We start from the raw sequence: 18153 nt of genomic DNA on the forward strand, positions 1-18153 counted from the left end.
AGTATTCACCCCTTTGGCATTTTTCCTATTTTGTTGCCTTACAACCTGGAATAAAAATGTGTCTCATTTGATTTACACAACATGCCTACCACTTTGAAGAGGCAAAATATTTTTGTGAAACAAACAAGAAATAAGACAAAAAAACTGAAAACTTGAATGTGCATAACTATTCACCCCCCCAAGTCAATACTTTGTAGAGCCACCTTTTGCAGCAATTACAGCTGCAAGTCTCTTGGGGGTATGTCTCTATAAGCTTGGCACATCTTGCCACTGGGATTTTTTCTCAAGGCAAAACTGCTCCAGCTCCTTCAAGTTGGATGGTTCCGCTGGTTTACAGCAATCTTTATGTCATACCACATATTCTCAATTTGGATTGAGGTCTGGGCTGTGACTAGGCCATTCCAAGACATTTAAGTGTTTCCCCTTAAACCACTCGAGTGTTGCTTTAGCAGTATGCTCAGGGTCATTGTCCTGCTGAAAGGTGAACATCCGTCCCAGTCTCAAATCTCTGGAAGACTGAAACAGGTTTCCCTTAAGAATGTCCCTGTATTTAGTGCCATCCATCATTCCTTCTATTGTGACCAGTTTCCCAGTCCCTGCCAAAGAAAAACGTGGATTTAATGGATTTAATGGATTTAATGGTGCTCCGTGGGATGTTCAAAGTTTCTGATATTTTTTTATAACCCAACCCTGATCTGTACTTCTCCACAACCTGTTTGGAGAGCTCGTTGGTCTTCATGGTGTCGCTTGCTTGGTGGTGCCCCTTGCTTAGTGGTGTTGCAGACTCTGGGGTCTTTCAGAATATATATATATATACCGAGATCATGTGACAGATCCTGTGACACTTAGATTGCACACAGGTGGACTTTATTTAACTAATTATGTGACTTATGAAGGTAGTTTGTTTCACCAGATTTTATTTAGGGGCTTCATAGCGAAGGGGGTGAATACATATGCACGCACCACTTTTCCATTTTTTACTTTTCCAGAATTTTTTTAACAAGTAATTTTTTTTATTTCACTTCACCAATTTGGACTATTTTTGTGTATGTCCATTACATGACATCCAAATAAAAATCCATTTAAATTAGAGGTTGTAATGCAACAAAATAGGAAAATCGCCAAGTGGGATGAATTCGTTTGCAAGGCACTGTAGCCATGCTGGTTAAGTGTGCCTTGAATTCTAAACAAATCACTGACAGTGTCTCCAGCAAAGCACCCCCACCATCACACCCCCTCCTCCTTGCTTCACGGTGGGAACTACACATGCGGAGATCCTCTGTTCACCTACTCTGCGTCTCACAAAGACACGTTGGTTGGAATCAAAAATTTCAAATTTGGACTCATCAGACCAAAGGACAGATTTCCATCAGTCTAATGTTCATTGCTTATGTTTCTTGGCCCAAGCAAGTCTCGTCTTCTTATTGGTGTCCTTTAGTAGTGGTTTCTTTGCAGCAATTCGACCATGAAGTTGATGTTGAGATGTGTCTGTTACCTGAACTCTGTGAAGCATTTATTTGGGCTGTAATATGAGGTGCAGTTAACTTTAATGAACTTATCCTCTGCAGCAGAGATCACTCTGGGTCTTCCTTTCCTGTGGCATAACTCTGGGTCTTCCTTTCCTGTGGCCGTGCTCATGAGAGACAGTTTCATCATAGTGCTGGATGGTTTTTGCGACTGCACTTGAAGAAACGTTCAAAGTTGTTGAAATGTTTCATATTGATTGACCTTCATGTCTTTAAGTAATGATGGACTGTTGTTTCTCTATGCTTATTTGAGCTGTTCTTGCCATAATATGGACTTGGTCTTTTCCCAAATAGGGATATCTTCTATATACCACCTCTACCTTTTCTCAACACAACTGATTGAATTGAATGCATTAAGAAGGAAACAAATTCCACAAATGAACTTCTAACAAGGCACACCTGTTAATTGAGATGCATTCCAGGTGACTACCCCATGAAGCTGGTTGAGAGAATGCCAAGAATATGCAAAGCTGTCATAAAGGCAAAGGGAGATTCTTCTACTTTGAAGAATCTCAAGTATAAAATATATTTGATTTCTTTAACACTTTTATGGTTACTAAATGATTCCATATGTGTTATTTCATAGTTTTGATGTCTTCACTATTGTTCTACAATGTAGAAAATAGTAAAAATAAAGAAAAACCCTTGAATGAGTAGGTGTGTCCAAACTTTTGACTGGTACTGTATATCGTACAGACTAGAGTAATGTCCTTTAGTAACCTTTACACGAAAGCTACCCACTTGGCCATGTCTCTCTTGAAAACGAGTTTCTTTGAGATCTCAATGGGATCTACTGGTTAAATAATGGTTGAATAGAATACTGACAACCTTCTCATTGTGTTTGTCAATCTCAAGGCCTGTTGGCAAGAGATCCACTGAGATGTCAATGAGATAACCTGGTTAAATAAAGGTTCCTCTCTGTGTCTGTTTGTAGGCGTTCCCTCGGGCCCGCGGAACGTGATCTCCGTCGTGAACGAGACTTCGGTGATCCTGGAGTGGCACAGGCCCAGGGAGACGGGCGGTCGTGAGGATGTGGTCTACAACATCGTGTGTAAGAAGTGTCGTGCGGACCGCCGTACCTGCTCGCACTGCGACGACAACGTGGAGTTTGTGCCTCGGCAGCTTGGCCTGACAGAGACCAGGGTGTTCATCAGTAACCTGTGGGCTCACACGCTCTACAGCTTCGAGATACAGGCTGTAAATGGGGTCACCAACAAGAGCCCCTACCCTGCCCAGCACGTGTCTATAGACATCACAACCAACCAGGCTGGTAAGAGAATAGTGTGGGTGTGAGAGTTAGGGTTAGGGTTAGGGGAGTGTGTGTATGCATGTGGAGGGGATAGGGAAGATGACGATGATGCAGCAGCAACATTTTCATAATCTGTATACATTGTTGGTGTTTTCTGCTGTACCTGTGTCTCCTGTATGGTTTTCATATTTTATTCCACATTGCTCAGCACTAGTTAACACAGCATATTCTCTGTATTTTTGACTCCTGCCCCTTTGCTTCTCCTATCACAATCTGTGCTGGAGAGATGTCATTGTGCTGTACTGTGAATAATGACTTTAAGGATTGAAGTGATGGGGGCAGCTTACTCCAACTATACGAGAACTCACAAAGTGAAATATTGAAACGGTCTCTCTTCTTTGGTTTCATCACACTCTTTTCTCATATCAAAGCAGTGGCCTGCTTGATAATTGAGTGTGTTGGGGGTTGGGGGATTTCCCCCTTTGAAACATGGTGAAGTTAAAACCCTAAACCGAAGACATGGCATATTAGGATCTGTGGCGAGACCAGCATATGCATCCCTCTGCCCTATTTCTGCACCCTTTGTAGTTCCCCAGTTTTATTTACACATCAAACCCTGTGAAAAAAAGAGAAAATGCTGGTTTGCCTTTTGCTCTGTTCCACAAGAGAACATTCCAGAAATGCTTTCTTCTTAAAGGCCCAGTGCAGCCGTTTTTATTTCAATATCAAATAATTTCTCTTTAACAATTAAGTACCTTACTGTGATTGCTCTAAATTAAAATGGCCAAAAAGAAACAAAAATAGCTTCTAAGCAAGAACAATATCTGATGCAATAATTTAGCTGGGACTGTCTGAGTGGGGAGGGGAAAACTGGAAACTAGCTGTTAATGGCAGAGAGGTTTGGAACTCTCTTTCTTATTGGCCTGTTAACTGCCTGGTGATGTCACCAGGCCAAAACTCCATCCCACCAAAACAGGCTGAAAATTCATGTGGTCTTTTCAAACATCTAAAAGGGGATTTTCACAGTATTATTCCTTTATTTCTTTTTATATTTTTTATATTTTATTGTACTTTTATTATTAGTATTATTCCGTCAATAGAGTGTGGACTGCACTGGGCCTTTAAGCATTGGTAGCAAGCCTAAAGTAAATAAATCTGACTGGCAAAAAGCACGCGTTTTTATATAACGTCTTTTCTACTCAATCTTCTGAAGGTTGCGACAGCATTGAAGCATGGTTTGTCAGAGGTTTTTGTTGTTTGCAGTCTTCTGTTTTTAATGACGCTTTGTTTTCGGCGAGCAGCAATACGGCTTCTCCCTTCATGGCAAAAACCTTGAAACATAACGTATTTAATCCTGGGTGAAATACCTATAGAGGTTTGTTTTTATAGGGCTGAACAGGGCCAGTATTCACAAATCATCTCAGGAGTGTGATCTAGGATCAGGTCCCTCCTCTTACTCATTGTGATTTAAAAGCAAAACCGAAATCAGCACTTATTTTCTTAGATCCTTTGTGAATACAGGCCCAGGCCAGATTCTCTGCAATTCGCTCTGTCTTGGCAACAGTGCTGTAGCTCTTACAGAACAGGCAGTGAGACAAGAAGGGGTCGTGTTTAGTACTACATAATGACCATACAGACTCCTCTGTCAAAGATATTAGCCCACGATTAGGGTAGCCTGAACCAAGCCAGAGAGTTGGACGGCCGCCTCCTCATCCCTCTCTTTCACTCTCTCTCTCTGTCTCTCTCTTTTTTTTTTCTCACATCCGAAGACTCTGTGTCTCTCTCCAACTCCCTTGCTTTCTTTTTTTTCTTGCATCCCTCCCTCCCTCCCTCCCTCCCTCGATCTCTCTCTGGTGACGGAATATGAATTCTGCCACTGGAAATTACAGCTCGGTCCTTTTCCTACAGTGTTCTTCATGCTCCCGTGGAGTTCCATCATGTACATAGTGGCAATTATCAAGGGACCACGAGCACAAACTATTGACCAAGTGGAAAATGTAAATGATACACATTACATTTAACTGTGTTTACTAGTATGAGAGGGACCTCAGTCTGTCCATTACATAGAGTGTAGTGGTGTATTGCAGATATGCTGTTTTCGAGTGGTCATTTTGTCGGTCTGTGCCATATTACAGTTTTGAGTGTGTACTGTAACTTTTCTGGGACTTTTCTGTGTTTTAACATATTGAACAACTTCTGGTACTTACTACTCTACAAACTGCATGGTTGATAGCAGAGCTTTGGCGCTATGGAAAAGTGAAAGTTGAAGTTGTGAACACTCCAGTTTGTGCATAAGCTAACGCATTTTGATGAGCTTAAGTGAATAGCTCATAAAAAGTCTTCTTTCGATACATACACCTAAATCATTGTACATTTTTCCAATATTTGATTATAACATTTCAGGGGCGCAACTTTGGTGTTAGATGTGGGGGGGACATATATAGTTGTTTTTATCTTGTCGGATAAACACTACAGACAGCCTACCTGACTGCTCAGAGGCGTCCCCATGGTCCTAAAGCACACCGTTGCCTCATTATGTATCACATTCCAATTATGAAACTGGGTGGACATGTTCCAACCGTCCCCAGTAAAAGTTACGCCCCTGCAACATTTGATTACAACAACCTCCAAGAAAATAACGACTAAGTACACACTTTCTCTTAGAACGCGAAATAGAGCGGAGAAGGGAGCGGTCTCTCTCTCTCTCTCTCTCTCTCTCTCTCGCTCTCTCTCGCTCTCTCTCGCTCTCTCTCGCTCTCGCTCTGATTATCAGGGTGGCCTAATGGCTTCTGATTGTCCCGTTTGACAGGAGAAATACGCCCTACTTGACAGATAGATGTAGGGAAGAAGAGGTGACTTGCTGTAATGGGGTCTGCCCATGCCCTGCCCTAGGAGACTCTTTGTGGTGCTGCTGCTTCCGACAGGAGGCTTTTCATAGGCAGGCAGGAGGCTAGACCAATGCGCCGGACGTGGTTATTAGCTGTCTGGGAGGAGACAGAAGGAAGGATCGAAGGATCATTTGGGGAGAAAACTTTGTGAGGAGGGCAGTGAAAGACGGAAAGTCTGGGGAAGTTATTCTTAGCCACACTTACTTGTGCAAACTGGACTGAACTTCCAAACAGTTCAAAAGGACACAAACATGTTTGCAATCGGTGTCCCATCCACGGGACGGTTGAGCTAACGTAGGCTAATGCGATTAGCATGAGGTTGTAAGTAACAAGAACATTTCCCAGGACATAGACATATCTCTACACAGCTCAGGTTATTTACACCTTCTCTCTACACAGCTCAGGTTATTTACACCTCTCTACACAGCTCAGGTTATTTACACCTACTTTCTACACAGCTCAGGTTATTTACACCTCTCTACACAGCTCAGGTTATTTACACCTCTCTACACAGCTCAGGTTATTTACACCTCTCTACACAGCTCAGGTTATTTACACCTTCTCTCTACACAGCTCAGGTTATTTACACCTTCTCTCTACACAGCTCAGGTTATTTACACCCTCTCTACACAGCTCAGGTTATTTACACCTTCTCTCTACACAGCTCAGGTTATTTACACCTCTCTACACAGCTCAGGTTATTTACACCTCTCTACACAGCTCAGGTTATTTACACCTACTTTCTACACAGCTCAGGTTATTTACACCTCTCTACACAGCTCAGGTTATTTACACCTACTTTCTACACAGCTCAGGTTATTTACACCTACTTTCTACACAGCTCAGGTTATTTACACCTCTCTACACAGCTCAGGTTATTTACACCTCTCTACACAGCTCAGGTTATTTACACCTCTCTACACAGCTCAGGTTATTTACACTTTCTCTCTACACAGCCCAGGTTTAGTCATAATCTCTGTACAGTCAAACGCGGCCATCTCCCATGTTATGTTTTTTTCAGGAACATTATGCTTTAATTTACTTAGGAACACACAGTGTACAGACCTAAGGGTTGTGCGGTTAATTTTAAATATCTACTGTATTAAGGTTAATGCATACAAGGGTAATTCAGTCGAGAATGTAAACCAATAGTGCAAAAAAGGTATTAGTTGAACAAAAGGTAAGTAAAGAAATAAAAACAACAGTAAAAAAGACAGTGAAAAATTACAGCAGCGAGGCTATATACAGTAAAGAGGCTATAAAAGTAACGAGGCTACATACAGACACCGGTTAGTTAGGCTGATTGAGGTAGTATGTACATGTAGATATGGTTAAAGTGACTATGCATATATGATGAACAGAGAGTAGCAGTAGCGTAAAAGAGGGGTTGTGGGTGGTGGGTGACGGGACACAATGCAGATAGCCCGGTTAGCCAATATGCGGGAGCACTGGTTGGTCGGGCCAATTGAGGTAGTATGTACATGAATGTATAGTTAAAGTGCCTATGCATAAATTATAAACAGAGAGTAGCAGCAGCGTAAAAGAGGGGTTGGGGGGGTCACACAATGCAGATAGTCCGGGTAGCCATTTGATTACCTGTTCAGGAGTCTTATGGCTTGGGATTAAAAACTGTTGAGAAGCCTTTTTGTCCTAGACTTGGTACTCCGGTACCGCTTGCCATGCGGTAGTAGAGAGAACAGTCTATGACTGGGGTGGCTGGGGTCTTTGACAATTTTCAGGGCCTTCCTCTGACACCGCCTGGTGTAGAGGTCTACCCTCTGTAGTGCCTTGCGGTTGGAGGCTGAGCAATTGCCGTAACAGGCAGTGATGCAACCAGTCAGGATGCTCTCGATGTTGCAGCTGTAGAACCTTTTGAGGATCTCAGGACCCATGCCAAATCTTTTTCGTTTCCTGAGGGGGAATAGGCGTTGTCGTGTCCTCTTCACGACTGTCTTGGTGTGTTTGGACCATTCTAGTTTGTTGGTGATGTAGACACCAAGGAACTTGAAGCTCTCAACCTGCTCTACTACAGCCCAGTCGATGAGAATGGGGGCGTGCTCGGTCCTCTTTTTCCTGTAGTCCATAATCATCTCCTTAGTCTTGGTTACGCTGAGGGATAGGTTGTTATTCTGGCACCACCCGGCCAGGTCCTCCTCCCAGTCCAGTGAAACTCATTTTAGAAGTAGTCCCAAAATTCCCACAGAAATGCAAACATCTCTATCTCTTCCATCCTGCAGCCTTCATGGGCATGTGGAAACCAGCGAAACCCAGCAAGTTCACCAAAACAGTCTGGGATTCTATACAGTCCTCCCAGATGCAGTCAGGTCCAAATCTAAACAACCAAAATATATCAAAGAGATTTGAGCCTCTGACGTTACTAAAACCAGAGGGATGTGAGGGGGACCACACCAAGGCCCGTTTGGATCCCTACTCATTATGTTTTGTGTTTACGTGCTTTGAGTGCATTAAGTCTTTCCATGTGTTGGTGTTGGTGTACACGAGTTGTTTTAGACTAGGAACACATGAAGACACACAGCCATAGTTGACGAGGTGCAGGCTAAATGGGTGAAAAGACCAAGGTTTAGGAGCTCATTCACAGCTTGCCCTACCCTGTGCTGGACATACACACACACACAGCTCAGGTTATTTACACCTTCTTTCTACACAGCCCAGGTTTAGTCACAGCCTAGGTTTAGTTGTGCGCTCTATACGACTCTCTTGTATTTATTGAATCGCTTGTTCATTTTCTCGTTCCTTTTGTTTGTGAGTCCATTGCTTAGTTCATTCATCCATCCATTCAGTCAGTCAGTCAGTCAGTCAGTCAGTCAGTCAGTCAGACAGTCAATAAATCATTTGTGTATCATAGAGTTTACAACTTTCTTCATAATTATCTACATGGGCTGTTGCTTTTTCTCACTGCCTCAATTCACAGCACTGACTGACTATAAGAGAGCATAGAAAAGCTTCATGTCAAACCATTTCATCATCCTCTACTCCTCTCCAGGGCTGGCTGAAGGTGCCATTTTGTTTCATTTGATGCCAGTTTCTCATAAATGTTGTAACTTGTCCCTTGAACCCAGAAACTGGCAGCTAGCTGGAGGCGATCGAAGGAGAATGGCTCTGAATGCTACTGAGCTCCTTAAACCTCAAGATGTCTTTATCTAGTGTCTGAAGTACAACAGAGAAAAAGGAATCTTGTAAACCAAAAGACAAGCTTGTCTTCCTTAATTATTTTCATTACAGTCTTTGCCACTAAATCTCTCCTCAGGCTATCAAAGATAATTCCATGTTCCAGTTAACTCTAGAACAGCCAGGACATGACACATTCAAGAACGCGCCAATAATGCCTGTTTTACGTCTGCAATTCAAGAGTGGTGGCGCTACTGGAGGGATTTGAAAAATCGTTAATTTGTTCCCTGACAGAAACTCTTGGAAATGCAGCACAGAACAGGACACAGAAAGGAACAGAACAGAGCAGTGCAGAACAGAACATGACAGCACAGCACAGCACAGAACACTGGAGAACTGAAACTTCCCTATGATCTGTGAGGTCCATTACCATGTAGTCACGACTGGGCAGTCCTTCTGAGTTACTGCTAGTAGGGAGGCAGTGATCAACAGCATGCCTAGAGGGGAGAGAAAGAGATGGGAAGAGGAAAAGAGAGAGTGATGATAGAGAGCGGGAGAGAGAGTTTTAGAGAGAGAGAGGGAAGAGATTGAGAGAGAGAGAGCGAGAGAGGGAAGAGATTGAGAGAGAGAGAGATACAGAGAGAAAGGGAAGAGATTGAGATTGAGAGAGAAAAAAAAAAGAAAGAGCCAGAGAGCGAGAAAGGGAGAGGGAGAGACTGTGAGAGCCTGTTACCCCTCATCTGAATAGAACAGAGGCCCCTATTAGATGACTATGGTGTGGTGGTGCTGTGTCTTTAAGGAGAAAACCACAATTAGACTGTTCTATGAGGGAATGGGCCTTGGACCACTGGTCAGCTGACCAATTACCGGGACGTTTCCGACCAATCGTTGAACTGGGAATTAGTCAAGCGTACCGGGAACGTCCAGCTGGGAATTGAGGGATGGACGCCCTGTGGAATGTGGATTGTGGAATGTGAAATGTATTACGCTTATCCTGGGAAGATCTAAATGAGGGAGTTGATGCAAAGGGAGAATGGGAAGAGGTCACACAAAACTATTCATGTTATTTTCAAAGACTAATTATTTTGACCTAAAGCATTTAATAAAGACATTTATACTACAATATTATTGGGAATGGGAATGAGAGGGCTACTTAGACAGTGTTGGGAAGGGATCACAGCAGTGATTGGTATGAGGCATGAGTTGAGGTGTTCAGAGGCTTGACTTCAGTGCAGGACAGGATTTGACTGGGAAGACAAAAAACAACACACTACACAGTTAGAGAAAAGAGCTAAGAATGAGTTAGTCCAAGCAAGGAGTAAAATCATTGATGTGTAATAATGTGATTGTGTTTGTGATTGACTTTACATACAGTAATGAGAGAAGATTGATAGGGGTACTCGCAGTGCTTGGAGAGGAAACATTCAATGTGCCAGTGGACTTTCCGTCTCGTCGTGTTCTCTAAAAGCCAATTCCTGCATGCCCAGAAACACAGTGGTGTTGATAACACCACTTGAGAACATCCCTGTTTCTTCTTACTTTCTCGTTGTTTGAATACGCAGACCTTCGTCATGATCGATGCAGATATTTCACAGATGCATGAATCTGATTTGGGCATTTATATGCTCCCTGCTTTTGTTTTGCCGTTTAGCTGAACGATCAGTGTTCTTCAAGGCCCCTGTACCCCTCTTTCGCCCAAGGGTCTGTATTTCCAAAAAGCAGCCAAGGCCAGCAATACAGGCGGCTTGATGACCAGCTATACTTTTGATACCAATTGGTATTGAACGCCCTCACCTTTTCATCCTTCTTAATGAAACTGATCTCAGGCAGAGGTTGACCCTCGGTTTTAATTCACAACTTTTCTACGTACCCCAGAGAATGAAAGGGGTTCTTCAACAAAAAGTCAACAAAATTTTGGGCCACAATTGGCCCAGCGTCATCCGGGTTTGGCCGGGGTAGGCTGTCATTGTAAATAAAAATGTGTTCTTAACTGACTTGCCTAGTTAAATAAAGGTTAAATTAAAACATTAAAAAAAATCAAAAATAATATATTTTGAATAGTTTTATCTAAAAAACTTTTTTAGTGTTTCACAATTTTTATTTTTATGAAATTTCACTGAAGAGGATTGTCCTCCCCTTCCTCCTCTGAAGAGCCTCCACTGATGTGATGGCCCTGTGCTGTAGCGTGGAGTTAAAGAGTCGTAGATGTGTAATGTGATGGCCTTGTGTTGGAGTAGCAGTTTGCAGATAACCCCCCCTACTGCTCTCTCTCTCACTCTCTCTCTTTCTCTTTCTCTTTCTCTTTCTCTTTCTCTTTCTCTTTCTCTCTCTCTCTCTCACTCGCTAGGGTCACTGGGAGGGTTGACTTTGATTAATGTTAAGCCGAGTGTTGCATTTAAAGCTGGGGGCAGCCAGTTGGGCCAGATAAAAGTAGAACAGAGGAGCAAGGGAAGGGGGAGGGATGTAGGATGGGGGTAGGAGAGAAGTGCAGGGGACAGCCACCAATCACTGTCATCGCTGGTGTCCCCTGGTAACGATGGGGACGCGTTTTGGCTTCAGCGGGCTTGACCCTTGACCTGCAGCCAGGTACTGACAGTCCAGATACAAAAACAGGCTCATTACAAACAGGGAACTAACACACATAAGCCTTCCAAACGAGGACTAGGCAAACTTTTTATCCATGAGTTGCAGAAGCGCTATGATAATTTAATTGTGACTTTTAGGCAGGGGGTACAGTATATCGTACTTCTGTGTGTGTGTGGAGATTTTTAAATGGAAATGTTTAACGCAGCAGCACAACCATGGGCACACACCCTCACTCATCCAATCAGTGAGACATGCTGAAACCGTGTAGAATTACAAATATCTGCCTTGTCTTACTATAATTGGCCAAACTGTGTCTGTCTGGTTAAATACATGAGTCTGGGTCTTAGTTTCTGTCCCAAATGGCACACTTTTCCCTATACAATGCACAAGTTTTGAACAGAGCGCTATGGGCTGTGGTCAAAAGTAGTGCACTTTGTCGACAATATGGTTCCATTTGGGACGCACGCTCAGGCTGTTAGACTGGGGTCTGGTTCTGGAATACACACTCCCTTCTGCTAACCCCTTCCGATGCTCCGAGTGCAGGGAAGACAACAGCAGCGTTGGGGCCTACTGGGGCTGTCAGTAACACTGTGTGCTGTGCTGTGCTGTGCCCAGGGCCGGTAATTGATAACGCGGCCCAGCAGAGCTCTGGGCACTGGAGCATGTGGCAGCCAGAGAGGAGAGGCTGAGCTATACCAAGGTGAGACTGGGTAGGATGAGAGTGCGTGGGCTGAAACCGAGAGAGGGAGGCAGGTGGAGTGGAGGGGGGTTGAGTTGATTGGCTGGGGGTTTTTTGGGAGCTGGAGTGTGAATAAAGTTTGGTGTGTTTACGAAAAGTGTGTGTGTGTGTGTGGGGGGGGGGGGGGGTCGCAGGGTGTGTGTATAGTAGTGTGTGGTAGAATGAGGTGATGGAGGGGTTTATTTCCACAAAATAGTGTGTGTATAGACATACTGTATCTGGCAGTCTGTCAGTATGTTTTGGGGTCAGACTAATGAGCCTCCATCTCTCAGCCTTCCACACAGAGATCCAAAAATGCACTCAACTACAGTATATACTAACATCATTCACCTGTATCATGCTTTTTTATTTAACTAGGCAAGTCAGTTAAGAACAAATTCTTATTTACAATGACGGCCTACCCTGGCCAAACCCGGACGACGCTGGGCCAATTGTGCGCCACCCTATGGGACTCCCAATCACAGCCAGATGTGATACAGCCTGGATCCGAACCAGGGATTGTAGTGGCGCCTCTTGCACTGAGATGCAGTGCCTTAGACAGCTGTGCCACTCGGGAACTAAATTACATCAACAGAAAATATACTTAGTGATAGAATATGGAGACCCAAAATATCTGAACTACGTAAGCGAAAAAAATAAATTACTTTTCCATTACAAATGTAGACATAGAGGACAGAGAAAAGCCGACCCCCAATATCATTTGCGATGCCTGTAAGGTGTGCATTAGGGGAATAATAATCTCATACTCAGTAAAAATTCAATCTGAGTTAGAAATTACAATTAAACACTATTTTAGAAAAAGCCCATAAAAAAATATTTACATAGAAAAGAAGAAAATAAAATGTCTGTAATATGTTATTTTACTTTTGAAGAGAGCCAACACCTACAGGTTAAACTGAAATAAAGCATAGTATTTAATGGCAAATAAACCTGGTACACACCTTGCAGCTCTCACATAACGAATACACTCAAAACCAGTTCGAATTTAAAAGATTAGGATACAAACGCTTTAATAAGAAACAACAACGCTATTAATAACATTTTTTTTAAATGATATGAAAATCTATATAAATCAGAATGAAATAACAGTTGGTCTGATCCTACAGCTTTCTTACACTCAATTACCATGAAGCAACTGTAGGCAGATAGAAAACAATCGCGGAGAAAGCACCAGGGATGGACGGCTTTCCCATATAATTTTTTTGTATATTCTGGGTCAAAGTAGCTCCCCTATTTACTCTAATGACAATACAAATGTGCTTCCGAGTTCCAAGTATCAAACAGCTATTTCAGTTGTATTAGAACCAGGGAAATCAGGATAGTCCCCTGCAGATTACAGTCCCAGAAGTTGAATAAATTGCGGCAATAAAATAACATCAAAACTCATAAGCAACAGAATGGCAAAAGTCTTACCAGACTTAATACATATTAATAAAACGAGGTTTATTAAAAATAGACACTTACAAACAAATACAAGAACATGTTTCAGTTTAATACTATACGCTAAAAAACAAGATGTAGATTTATCAATAATGGCTGTTGATGCCGAATAGGCTTTCGACCGTCTTGAGTGACCTTTTCTAAGTATTCTAATTCCTAATTCTATGCTTCCATATACTCCTGGGATGGATACTGCGAAAGATAAGCAAAGAGCAAAGAGAGGGGGAGAGAATTCCCTTTCCTCCATACACTGAAGGTAACGTATTTCTCCTGTCCAATCAGGGCTAAATTCACACAGACACGCACATTCATGCTACACTCACATCACAATTGCTGCAACCAGAGTCATATTTACTATTACTAATACACAACAATACTGCACAATTTAAACACTTTCTATGATACATTGGACTATGCATTAAATGTATAGTGACAATACAGTAAATGTATAGTCCAATGTATCAGAGAAAGTGTTTACATGTTTGCCTTCCTGTATTATACTTATGCTAAAAAAATATATTTATTCTACTGAGCCATTTACTTTATGTTCGTATTCTTATCTTTTTGTTGCATTGTCAAGGAGTAACCTTGAAGTAAGCATTTCGTTGGATGGTGTATACCATGTATATCCTGTACATACGACTAATAAAACTTGACACTAAACGCTTGTCTTCGCCGATCACAGTCTCCGCCCCAACCACCCCTTCCTCTGCTAGCCCAGTAAGACAGGAACAAGGAATGATAATAAAGAGATGATAGCACGGAGGACAAAAGCAAGGGAATGAAGGGGAAATTGCTGGGGCATTGGGTTAATTCAGAGCCCATATGTGTGCACTCAGGTGTGCTGTGTCTGAATGGGAGAGAGAGCAGAGAGAGAGAGACCATAAGAGAATAGGCCCACACTGTGCACCCAGGTCGAAACCATTACAAAGCGATGGGATGGAGTTTTATTCCAAAGGGCAGTTTCTTATCCAGAAAAGAATTTAACACTTCATATGGTCCAGGTCTTTGTGCTGCATTAGGTTCTGATTTTATTCAGACCCAATGTAGATTGTTACCTTACTGTATCGGAGGCGGAGACCCGCACAAAGAGAGAGAAATGGGGACCTTGAAAAGTGAGGACGTTTTTAAAGATGTGTTTGCTGCCCCATGACAGCTCTGACTGCAGATTCTTACCGGCTTGACTTTTGTCTGATAATTTTTTATGTGTTACATTGTGTTAACTTTGTGTGTAACTTTCATTGCCACTTTCTTGCATCGTTCAGGCTGTCACAAGGCATAGAGAAGCCATTTTGGTTTCCCATACAGAGTGGTTGTTAAACTTCCTATTTCTCTTCCTGTTTCCTGTTTGCAGCCCCCTCGATCGTACCCATCATGCACCAGGTGAGCTCCACCATGAAGAGCTTCACGTTGTCATGGCCACAGCCCGAACAGCCCAACGGAATCATCTTGGACTACGAGCTACGCTTCTATGAGAAGGTAGGCTCTGTGTGTGTGTGTGTGTGTGTGTGTGTGTGTGTGTGTGTGTGTGTGTGTGTGTGTGTGTGTGTGTGTGTGTGTGTGTGTGTGTGTGTGTGTTTGTGTGTGCATGTGTGTACTGTATAAGGGTAAGTCTGCACACACATTCATCTGCTTTATACACTGTGTTTATCTGTATATGAATTGATACAAAAGATACCAAGAGAAGTTTATTTTCTGTTCTGAAGTGAAATCCCCAACCTCCCTGGGCTGATAATGTCATCTCAGTTCCACCCCCAGTCCACCTTTCCTTCCCACTGTTCTTTGGTTTCCCTGCCTTCCCTGTCGGATGAAGTGAATACCTTGACCTCCGCTGCATCTCGCTCCCCTCCCTAGTCCAACTGTGGTAATGCTATGCTTCTGGTGGGGCTAACATCGACCCGTCTACTGCCGTCTGCTCCTACACAATAGAACCTGCTTTAATAAGATACAAGAGCTGACCAGAGTGGCTTTGGTAGCAGGTTTTATTGACCTGTAGGCTTTTCCCAAGTCCTCAGTCTACAGACATGATGATATAGAGCCTGAAGAAGACATTCTAGAAAAGAGAAGGCAGTGTTTGTTTGAGATGTTGTTTGTGTACTTTAGGTGGTCAATAGGTTGGTCGGCTGGTTGGTGGGTTGGTCGGCTGGTTGGTGGGTTGGTCGTCTGGTTGGTGGGTTGGTCGTCTGGTTGGTGGGTTAGTAGGCTGGTTATTGGGTGGGTTAGTCGGTTGATTGGTGGATGGGTTAGTCGGTTGGTTGGTGGGTTAGTCGGCTGGTTGGCGGGTTGGTCAGCTGGTTGGTGGGTTGGATGGTCACCTGGTTGGTTGATTGGTCAACTGGTTGGTTGGTCGATAGGGTGGTGTTTAGTCAGCTGGTTGGCGGGTTGGTCGGCTGGTTGGTGGGTTGGTTGCCTAGTTGGTGGGTTGGTCAGCTGGTTGGTGGGTTGGTTGCCTAGTTGGTGGGTTGGTCAGCTGGTTGGTGGGTTGGATGGTCACCTGGTTGGTTGATTGGTCAACTGGTTGGTTGGTCAATAGGGTGGTGTTTAGTCAGCTGGTTGAGGGGTTGCTCCGCTGGTTGGTAGTTGGTTTGGTCAGCTGTTTGGTGTGTTAGTTGGCTGGTTGGTGGGTAGTCAACTGTTTGGTGGGTTGATCAACTGGTTGGGTTGGTTGGTTGATAGGTTGGTGGGTTGGCCGGCTGGTTGATGGGTTGCTCGCCTAGTCGGTGGGTTGGTCAAACTGTTGGTTGATTGGTCAACAGGTTGGTGTGTTGGTCGCCTGGATGGTGGGTTGGTCGTCTGGTTGGTGGGTTGGTCGCCTGGTTGGTGGGTTGGTCGGCTGGTTGGTGGGTTGGTCGCCTGGTTGGTGGGTTGGTCAGCTGGTTGGTGGGTTGGATGGTCACCTGGTTGGTTGATTGGTCAGCTGGTTGGTGGGTTGATCAACTGGTTGGTTGGTTTGTTGATAGGTTGGTGGGTTGGTGGCCTGGTTGGTGGGTTGGTCGGCTGGTTGGTGGGTTGGATGGCTGGTTTGTTGGTTGGTCGGGCGGTTGGTGGGTGGGTTGGCTGGTTGGTGGGTTAGTCTGCTGTTTGGTGGGTGGGTTAGTCGACTGGTTGGTGGGTTGGTCGGCTGGTTTGTGGGTTGGTTGGCTGGTTTGTGGGTTGGTTGGCTGGATGGTGGGTTGGTCGACTGGTTGGGTGGGTTGGTCAACTGGCTGGTTGATTGGTCAAAAGGTTGGTGTGTTGGTTGCCTGGTTGGTGGGTTGGTCACCTGGTTGGTGGGTTGGTCGCCTAGTTGGTGTGTTGGTCAACTGGTTGGTTGGTCAATAGGTTGGTAGTTGGGTTGGTCAACTGGTTGGTGGGTTAGTCAGCTGGTTGGTGGGTTAGTCGACTGGTTGGTGGGTTAGTCAGCTGGTTGGTGGGTTAGTCGACTGGTTGGTTGGTTGATAGGTTGGTGGGTTGGCTGGCTGGTTGATGGGTTGCTCGCCTGGTCGGTGGGCTGGTCAAACTGTTGGTTGATTGGTCAACAGGTTGGTGTGTTGGTCACCTGGTTGGTGTGTTGGTCGCCTGGTTGGTGGGTTGGTCGACTGGTTGCTGGGTTGGATGGCTGGTTGGTGGGTTTGTTGTCTGGTTGGTGGGTTGGTCAGCTGGTTGGTTGATAGGTTAAAGGGTCGGTTGGCTGGTTAGTTGGCTCGTTGCTGGATGGGTTAGTCGGCTGTTTGGTGGGTTGGTCGGCTGGTTGTTTGTTGGGTTGGTCAACTGGTTGGTTGATTGGTCAACGGGTTGGTGTGTTGGTCACCTGGATGGAGGATTGGTCAATAGGTTGGTGGGTTAGTCGTCTGGTTGATGTGTTAATTGTTTGGTTGGTGGGTGGGTTAGTCAGCTGGTTGGTGGGTTGGTTGGATGGTTGGTAGGTAGGTGGGTGGGTTGGTTGACTGGTTGATGGTTTAGTTGGCTGGTTGGTGGGGTAGTTGGCTGGTTGGTGGGTGGGTTGGGTTGGTTGGTTGGCTAGTTGGTGGGTTGGTCAACTGGTTGGTTGGTTGGTCGACAGGTTGGTGGGTTGGCCAGCTGGTTGATGGGTTACTCGCCTGGTTGGCATGGGTTGGTCAAACTGTTGGTTGATTGGTCAACAGGTTGGTGTGTTGGTCGCCTGGTTGGTGGGTTGGTCGTCTGGTTGGTGGGTTGGTCGCCTGGTTGGTGGGTTGGTCGTCTGGTTGGTGGGTTGGTCGCCTGGTTGGTGGGTTGGTCGTCTGGTTGGTGGGTTGGTCGTCTGGTTGGTGGGTTGGTCGTCTGGTTGGTGGGTTGGTCGCCTGGTTGGTGGGTTGGTCGTCTGGTTGGTGGGTTGGTCGCCTGGTTGGTGGGTTGGTCGTCTGGTTGGTGGGTTGGTCGTCTGGTTGGTGGGTTGGTCGCCTGGTTGGTGGGTTGGTTGGCTGGTTGGTGGGTTGGTCGCCTGTTTGGTGAGTTGGATGGCTGGTTGGTGGGTTAGTTGTTCGGCTGGTTTGTTCCTTGATTAATAGTTTGGTGGGTTAGTCGGCTGGTTGGTGGGTTAGTTAGCTGGTTGGTGGGTTGGTCGGCTCGTTGGTGGTTGATTGGCTGGTTGGTGGG

General features: G+C 44.6%; 1 protein-coding gene across 3 annotated transcripts in view; it reads left to right on the forward strand.

The window, feature by feature from the left end:
• Nucleotides 1-18153, forward strand: part of LOC106599529 (ephrin type-B receptor 1) — a 334841-nt gene that overhangs the window by 245304 nt on the left and 71384 nt on the right. For 2 of the 3 annotated variants that reach the window (XM_014190808.2, XM_014190811.2), the window contains exons 5-6: nucleotides 2461-2796; nucleotides 14912-15036. In XM_014190808.2, the coding sequence (XP_014046283.1) occupies nucleotides 2461-2796; nucleotides 14912-15036 (461 nt within the window). The remainder of the gene's footprint in view (nucleotides 1-2460; nucleotides 2797-14911; nucleotides 15037-18153) is intronic. The other variant, XM_014190812.2, reaches the window with a different exon arrangement.

The sequence above is a fragment of the Salmo salar genome, chromosome ssa03, assembly GCF_905237065.1.
Source record: "Salmo salar chromosome ssa03, Ssal_v3.1, whole genome shotgun sequence".
In the NCBI taxonomy this organism is placed as follows: domain Eukaryota; kingdom Metazoa; phylum Chordata; class Actinopteri; order Salmoniformes; family Salmonidae; genus Salmo; species Salmo salar.